The 8,874-nt window shown below is 35.9% G+C and overlaps 1 protein-coding gene across 1 annotated transcript; it reads right to left on the bottom strand.

Moving 5' to 3' along the window:
• Window positions 1-4,683: 4,683 nt before the first annotated feature.
• Window positions 4,684-8,283, bottom strand: LOC18593886 (disease resistance protein At4g27190). Its single transcript, XM_088808093.1, has 2 exons — window positions 5,589-8,283; window positions 4,684-5,260 (listed from the first exon to the last, which is right to left on the bottom strand). Exon 1 carries the CDS (start codon window positions 8,281-8,283, stop codon window positions 5,689-5,691), a length of 2,595 nt encoding a protein of 864 aa, XP_088664219.1. The 3' UTR covers window positions 4,684-5,260; window positions 5,589-5,688.
• Between the last annotated feature and the right edge of the window lie 591 nt (window positions 8,284-8,874).

The following is an 8,874-nucleotide window of genomic DNA, read 5'->3' as shown; positions in this document are numbered from 1 at the left end:
TGTTTGGTTCACTAGAAAATAGGCTCACGTAGCATACAAACCATATATAACTCAACTAGTGAAATGATAACTCTATTTCATAGAGTTATTTGTCACATTTTGAGTATTAAATTGGTTAAATTCTTGAGATTTAGGTTCAAAATTAGGTGTTTTTATTTGTTTTTCTTAGTTTAATTTAAATCATGTTGAGTTGTTTTAATTTAAGTTGTTTTGCATTAGTTTGATGTTAAATTGCTTTTAATTTAGTTCCGTATTTATTTAGTTTTATGCTTTCATAGGTATACAAATAAAAAGGCTTTAATTGGTGAAGAAGAGTGCATGAATGGCTAGTGCTTCTCTCATACACGTTTCAGTATTTTGAGCTTAATTCTCATTATAGATGTTCAATTGATGTGATTCTTGAGTCATTGGAAAGATAAAAAGATAGGGCTACAATTTTCTTGCTTACCACTTTGCCCAGGTCAACCTAGATTGAGGTGAAAATCGCGTCACAAGTTGATTGATTGCAGTAGAGCACACACTGAGAGATAGCAAGTGTGGCACTGCATTGCAACACCAATATCTCGAACATTTTAGTTCCGAACTTTATTAGAAATAGGTCTTTTTACAAGCTATTTAAGGGCACTTTTGAAGCAATTGAAAGACACAATTAACCTAGGGTTTCTTTGAAGAAAAAGAACCGTCAAGCACTCAAGAAAGTGAAGAAAAACTTGGAAGATTGAAAATTGAAGATTTGAAAATTTTTAATTTTCTTTTCTTCTTTGTTTCTTCTTTAATTTTATTGGATTGTTATTGATGGTTAAACTTCTTTGGGTTATGTTTTATTATTCAGCATGTACTAAATTTTTTTATCTAGGATTGCAATTGAATTCAACATGTAATTTAGAATTGTAATTTCTCTCTTGCTTATGGATGGGATAGCATAAGTTCAAATTCACTTAGTTGATTGGGTAATTTGATTTGTATGTAGGGTAGGAATATACTTATATGACTTATGTAGTCAAGATTAGAGCTTGAGCTTAATAAGTTTGTCTTGACTTCAATTCTCATAGTAAAATAGTGAATTGGTTAAGATAAATATTTTTATAACAACATTGAAAGAGACTTACAAATAATTTGGAAAATCAATCCATTTAGTAAGTCAAGAGAGAGAGAGAAAATTTTGATGAAGTGTTGAAGGATATTGTAATCCTAGGCTTATTTATTGATTAATTTTTCTAGTTAAGATTTGCCATCAACTTTTAGATTTAGTTTAGCTATTGTTTAGGTTTTGCTTTTAGTTAATTACTTTATTTCGGTTGTTTGAATAAGATTAGATTGTGATAATTTTAGTACTTAGCAAAAATTGGTATAATTCTTTGTGAGATTTGACATTCTATTTATCATTATATTACTTGTCAACACACTTGTGCAATAAAATTCAACAATATGAAACTCAATAAATCATTTCATTATCAGACTCAAAAGTGATGGGACAGTACGTGATACTTGATTCTACAAATAGATTTCCTTTTCAATTTCAATCCAAATTCTTATAAAACAATCAAATATTTTTCTTCAATTTAAAAGAGGGTTTTACTCACCTTATAAGGATGAATGTAGCAATGACATAATTTTATTCTCCAAACTTGCTCTTGAAAATCCCCAAATCGTACCACAAAGAGAGATTTTTGTGAAATTCACTTTAAAGCATTTGTTTTCTCAACCAAATAAAAAGTGGTAGCTAAACTTAAATGACCTATTTTTATTAACCCTAGTCCATATTTTAATAACCCCTAGTATAAGACTATGGTTTCCGCCCAATTTTTTTAATTAACTTAAAAGGCCTATTTGTCACACTCTGATACAATATAGATATATTAGTCCAAATGTCATTTGGGTTGGGATATTACATTTTGCTACACCATAAGCCTGGCAGCATGCTATCATTTCCCTAACCTAAGTAAAAACAAACTAACAACAAAAATAAAAGCCTTAACGTGAAAGACTTGACATCAACAAAGTCCTTAGTTTATCAATAGTCCTATAAAACACAAAACCCCACCATTCAAAGTTCTCAAAACTAGGTTCACTTCAAACAACAAAACTACAACAATAAAAACATATCAACAAAGCCATTGCACTGCTCAAAACTCCAACAGAAATTAGGGCATCATATGACATTCCAAACCTGGTCATCATAACCCCTAGCATATTCGGCAGAGCCCCACATTCCTGAAATTGCTTTGCTCCAAGATCCCAGTTCCAATGAACAAAAACCAACAGTCGAAGCATGAATCAGAAAAATTAACATCAAAAGCAGCCCCTACTGTCCCCTACCATAAATCCATCTCTCATAATCAACAGAACCAAAAATCAAAAACCAAAACCACAACCAATTCCGAGTAGAACAAACCCACAAAGCCCCACGAACTGCTTGCTTGAAAGAATCTCGTGGCATCCACCAAATAACCCAGCTTTTCTCTTGCACTGTTCCAGCTTCACCCTTCAACAACCAAAACGGTTCTCATGGAGGAACAAGCAATTTCTCATGTTCTTGGATTCATGAGATCACTGCCCATTCTGTTCTGGTGAGCCTCTGACCATTTTGTTTGCAGCCTTAAGCTCCACAATTCTTTGAATTACATCTTCTTTGTCTTCTAGGAAGTTCAACCTGAACCTTTTACATGTTTGTTATAAGACATATACTGGATTTTATTGTGTTTTTGTTCCTAATTGTTGGCCTGCAGCAAATCGTTTTCCCTCTGTTGTTTTATCTTTTGACACATCGACTGTTATTTAGTCTTTTTCCCTTTTTGTTAATTAATTTGCTGGGACTTAAGAACCTTACATCTCTCACTCAGCTGGACTTGTCTGACAATAGCATTTCAGCACTTCCTCCAGAGCTGGTCAGAATTAGAAAACCCCTGTACCAACTTTTCAATTTTGTTGGTTGCTTGTGGGTTTCTTTTGCTGTTGTCTTTGTTCAGATTATATCTTATTACACTGTTCTTGGAGAATGGTTTCTTCGCCAGGGTTTGTTTAAACCAAGCCTCCAGGTTTGGAGACTGATCGAAATCCTTTGAGAAGGTATGTTGCAGTTTAACTGTTTGAGAAGCCTCCAGGGTTTTGGTTTGCTGGGGCTTAGCTGATGCTCGTGTTCCAGTTTAACTGTTTGTAACATACAAACATATGACAGGTGTTTTTATTTGCATGGTTTTCAGTAACCCTATCCTTCCTGGGTTTCGTAATTTTGCTTCTTTTCCTCCTTTTGCTTCCATTTCTGCTGCTGCTTCTCTCGTAGAAACAGATTACTCTTGGGAAGGCTTCCAGCTGCCACGGGATTTTTCCTTACCATGGTAGAGAATAGGTTCCATTGAACCGCATGGACGAGCTGGACCTAGTTTGCACTTTTATATGTTAAAACAACGTTGACGGGATTTCTTTATGCTGAAAGCCACTAGCATTTTGTTCTTCATATACTTCTCTGGAGTTTTCACAACTGCTGAATTTGTTGAGATGAGCGATAGTGATGGTGGTGTAGCTGAGATGCTACGTTATTTGATGCATAGCTTGGTACCAAGCCTCGACATTTTTACTGCAATTTTTCAGTCGCAATCACAGTGTTAAACTAGTCCTAAATAGTTATAGCTGATTATCTCACAGAACTCCTGGTCTCTTTCTTTCCCTTTCGATATAAACTACACAAGCAGAGGTATAATGTTTAAGTGAACCATCTTGTGGACAAATTCCACAACCATCCATCAAGATTCAATTTCCTTTTATGAAAATATGAAAGTAAAGTTTATATTGAAATCACCTGAGTAAACAATTGGACCTTGAACATGGTTCTATATTCCTTGTTGAGAGAAGAGCTAAGGAAGAAATTCTAATAGACATTGAAAGGGATTCATCTCATTAGATAAAACAAAACTGCAATTTCTCACAACTGTAATTGAAAAAACCACTCACTTGACATAAAAAGATAGACAATTCAGGAGATGAATTACATGCACAAATTTACAGCAATAAACAGAAAATAAGATTAGGAACAGAGTAGACCATTAGCTGCTACTTCATGAGAATGATTGTGGACGTAATTAGGAAAGTGTGAATGCTTGAATAGGAATGTGGGACTCGGAAAATAAATTTTTTCTGCTTCTTTATGTGAGTGCAGGTTGGAATTTCATCAATTTGATTGGGGTGTGAACCTACACATGCTGAAAGAAAAGGAAAAAGCCGCCAGTGACAACGCTTTGCTGTTGGTTTTGTTTGTCGTCCTTCAGGTTCAACAATGGGTTGAGTTGAAAGGCGTGTTGAGGGTTGTGAAGACTTTGTGGATGACTCTACTGCTGCGGTCTTGAGTGATTTGGAGTTCTCACAAGAACCAGGAATAGTTCATGATGGAATGAGGCTGACCAGGAAGGATTTTACTGACGAGAATGTTTGAGTCCGGACCAATGAAGCTCATTTTTGTGGATTGTACGGCCTATGGAAATATTAGATGGTTTGATTAGGATAGAATTTTCTGCTCAGATTTATTGGAGCTGTTCTGATAATGTTTGACTTCTTTTTGATACAGGATAGGGGTAATCAGGTTAGCCTATCTTTGATCCCGATCAGCCGCCATTTTTTGTTTGCTGTATGTTGGCCCTTTATTAGAAATTTTAGGACTTCTAGCTGTGAATGCCATTGTCCACCGAATGGCTAATACTTTTTATAAATGTACAGCTTCTCTTTGCCCAGACCAGTTTGAGCATGCCATGACAGTCTTTAGCATAATAAGCAAGAGACTTGAATTGGCATCACGGTCCTGAGGCTAATAAATATTACACCTTTCAAAAAAAAGTTATCTTCCCTTCTTCCTCTTTGACACCTTCCGCTCCAGCTTCCTCAGTCTTTCTTGAGAGCAGCAAGGTCTTCACGGGTTTCTGAGAATTCACTTGCCTTATTCCTTCACTTACATACTAATGAATGATGGCTTGTTTGGCATGCAGTGGTCAAACTTGTGCTCACGACTGGGTTGTTGCCAATCATGCAGACAGGCATGCAACACCTTAACAATATCACCCTCCAGTACCATTGTGGTTGGCTTAAGTGATACCATACTTAGATCTCGTATGGCATTGCGAACAAGCTACATTTGTAATGCCAAACAAAGCACAGGATTCCGATTGAAAACCAGATTGTAGTGAATTTGTTCTCAATCGCAGAAGCAGGAAGGGAAGTGCAATTGCAATTACTTTCAATTGGCAATCGGACCTTAAAACCGGTTGAAATCCTGGAGAAAAAGATGTATCACAATCATTGAGATAACAAACTAAATGGTTGACAGACAAGATAAATGCTTTTCCCTTGACAGAGTAAACGCAATAATGATATTCAGACTACTTAAGAGTATATGATTATATTTGAAATTGAAATGCACTAGATGTCTACTAACCAACAAACGATCAGATGTGGTTACTTGCTTTTGATGGTAGCACTAGGAGCATTTCGCGACTCTCACCATCAATTGAATAGACAATCAAGAGGGAGAGAGATGCTTGAAATCAATTAACATAATATAAGAAATATAAAAAGGAGAGATGCTTTGTTGAGTTACATACCATTGTTGCCAGGCAAATAAGGAGAGAGATATACAAATCAACGGAGGCTTCAGCTCAAAAACTTTGGCTCAAATGAAGACTTGGCATTGGTTGGCCATCATCAAGCAGGTGAAGAATACAGAGGGATCCTCTGCAATTTTGGACAATCTTCGATACGAATCTCTTTAAGAGAATCACAAATCATTACTCTATTTGTACTACAAATACTTTTCAGTTCTGGTAAAAACCACAGTTCCAATTTCCTTAATTTGAGAAGAACAAATTGGCTGGTATTACTGTTATTACCACCCATTCCTTCTTCGTCAAAAAATTCGATTTCTGATGCTATTATTTCCTCCATTTGGTCACATCCCCAAACAGTTAACACTTCCAAATTTGGGACGTTACTTAGCACCCAACTACACGAGAACAACTTTTTTATTTTTTCACATTCGTATATATTAATTTCTTTAAGAAAAGAAAATAAACCATTTGGTGTTGGGACAAACCATGGAAAAAACTTCTCTTCTTCAGGAAAATCAACAATGTCGTAGTAAATACTCAATTGCTGAAGATCGGATGGGAACTTAACACCATCTCTACAGATTTTACAACTGTTTAAGTCAATGTGTTTATCCCAGTTGTGTTCACTGTAGACCTTTTCATGACCCACACCAATGTGGTATCCAATAAGCCGTTGTCCTCGACTCTGCAAAGCTTGCAAAAAAGTATGATATTCATTCAAGTCATAAAACCTCCCTTCAAAGTACGCCAACTTCCTTAACTCACCTATCTCTTCTCCTCTAACGCATACTTGCTGTTCATAGATATCAACCATCAACAAGTCCCGCAAGCATGATAATTTTGATAATATTCCACTGGGGATTTCTTCCATATTTAGATGAAGATAATTGAGATTTACCAACCTTTCCATCCCATGCGGGAGATTTTTGATTGGTGTGCGGTCAAGATCCAACTTCTTTAAAGCTTCAAGTTTTGAGAACGATGGCACCTCTTCTAAATAACGGCATCTTCTTACCAATAATACAGTAAGAGCTTCCAAGTTAGAGATGGAACTTGGTAAAATTGTAAAATTATTCCCAGAAAGGTTAAGAACTTGGAGTCCCTTCATTTGCTCAAAGAAACAATCTGGAATACTCCTTATACCACAATAGGACAACAATAAAGTTGTAAGCATCTGGCACTTTGGTGGTGACATTTGTGATGGAATTTGTAAGTCTCTATTTCTCATCAAGGAAACCTTTTCTAAATCTTCTGTCCATTCTCGCTTATGTGGTATCTCTTTCAATTGCATGCCGGCTCTTACCAAGAATCGTTGTCTCGTGATGTGTAGTGCCATGTCTCTCACGAGGTCATGCAACTTCACACGTCTGATAGATTCACCATTTTCTAACAAGCAATTATTTTTGAGTTTATTCAATATGGTATACCCCTGATCAAACTCTGCTCGTTGGCTATCCATCTCTTCCACAAGTCCCTCGGCAATCCAAAGTTTTATTAGATTAAATTCAGAGATATTATGATCTTCAGGATATAATGCACAACAGAGGAAGCAATGCTGGACTCTTTCATCATTTAAATGATCATAGCTAAATTGGAGTTGCTGAAGTACCTTTTCATCTAACCCAGTCACACCTCTTACACATCTACTTAATTCATTTAGTGCATTCCTCCATTCATGAACATTTGTTATGCCCTTCATACTGCTAGCTACTGTAACTATAGCTAACGGTAAACCAGCACATTGTTCAACAACAGATTCCACAATTGGTAAGAGATCTGGATAATTGAGAACATCTCTACCTACTTTCTCCAAAAACAAACTCCATGCATCTTGTTTTGGAAGAGTAGGCATTCTAATTTCTCGACAACCCAAATAGCGACACACATCCAACATCCGAGTCGTTACCACTAACTTACTCCCGTTAGAAGGCTGGGGGATTCCTACTTCTTCGAGAGAAAGTTTATCCCATAAATCATCTAAAATTAACACATACCTACCTTTTTGAGTCAACATTTCGTATAACATCCCTGCCCTTATGGTTTCATCCTCATTTTTAGGAAGGGTTACTCCCATTTTAAGTGATATGCCACTTTGAATTTTGTAGATGTTCGTCTCCTTTGATACGATGATCCATATCACAATGTTAAACTTTTGAGTCTCTTTTAAAAGTTGGTTGTTGATGATCTTCATGATTGTTGTTTTACCCACTCCTCCCATTCCCCAAACACCTATCTTTTCAATATCATCATCCATCAAGCATGTCCAAATTTCTTCCATACAGTTCTCTGCAGCTTTCCCAACTAAATTCGTTGTTGACAAAGCTTGTCCAATCCACATAAGGTCATCGACTGCCACACCTTGATCAAATTTACCTTTTTGAAGAAGATCCTCGACTTCTTGTATCTTTTTTAAGACATTTGCCATGTGAAATCCACGTGAGACGGTACTGCTTTCTGCAACTGTTTCTTCAAGGTTTCGTATCTCACCATTTATTCTTTCAATATTTCCCAACCATAGATGAACTTGTTTCTTGAGTTTCTTCCTCGGTAGCAGCTCTGCCCTCATTTTTGATTCAATGTCTTCTTTCAAGGCATTTAAATCCTCCAATTTTCTTTTTAGGTCCTTAATGTTCTGGACAAGGCTTATATGGTTGTGCAAGTGTTTATCAATCTTATTCAAGACAAAATCCATGGCTGCACGTCCCTATGTAACACCAAATAGTAGGTCATCATATATTCCAATAGATTTTATCCACATAATCATAGCCACTTATAAATGAAGTAGACTCAATAAACTTGTAAGCAGCATTGTTTTCTTTGATACATACATGTAACGAGCTTATATTAATTAGACAAGTTGAGTATCAAAGTTGTGAATCAAAATAGATTGTTTTCATAAGTGTATAGAACATAAACAAATGAAAACAACATTTTAAATGAAAGGTAGATGATTGTTGTTTCGATGATCAAAGAATTAAACCGCCTGATGTGGATATGTTAAGATACTTTTCTGTCTTTGCAATTCTCAAATAACTAGTGTGTTGGAACAGCGTTTTGCTTTCCAGGTTCTATCTTTGTAAGGATTATGACATTTTAATACATTCCTCTTGACAAAATTAAATTAACTAGAGAATTGGTGAAGCATTCGGAGGTAAACAGAAAGAAACATCAGCATAAATGCATGAAATATAACAAAAATAAATAAACTTTCTTGCTGTTAATGAGAATCAAATTAAATAAACAGATATGGGATGTTAGAAGTACCTGTCCTGAGCAGAGCGGA

This window comes from Theobroma cacao, chromosome 7, assembly GCF_053813885.1.
Source record: "Theobroma cacao isolate CCN51 chromosome 7, ASM5381388v1, whole genome shotgun sequence".
In the NCBI taxonomy this organism is placed as follows: Eukaryota; Viridiplantae; Streptophyta; class Magnoliopsida; order Malvales; family Malvaceae; genus Theobroma; species Theobroma cacao.
The sequence above is the reverse complement of the archived record's forward strand: the minus strand, read 5'-3'. Positions and strand labels throughout refer to the sequence as shown.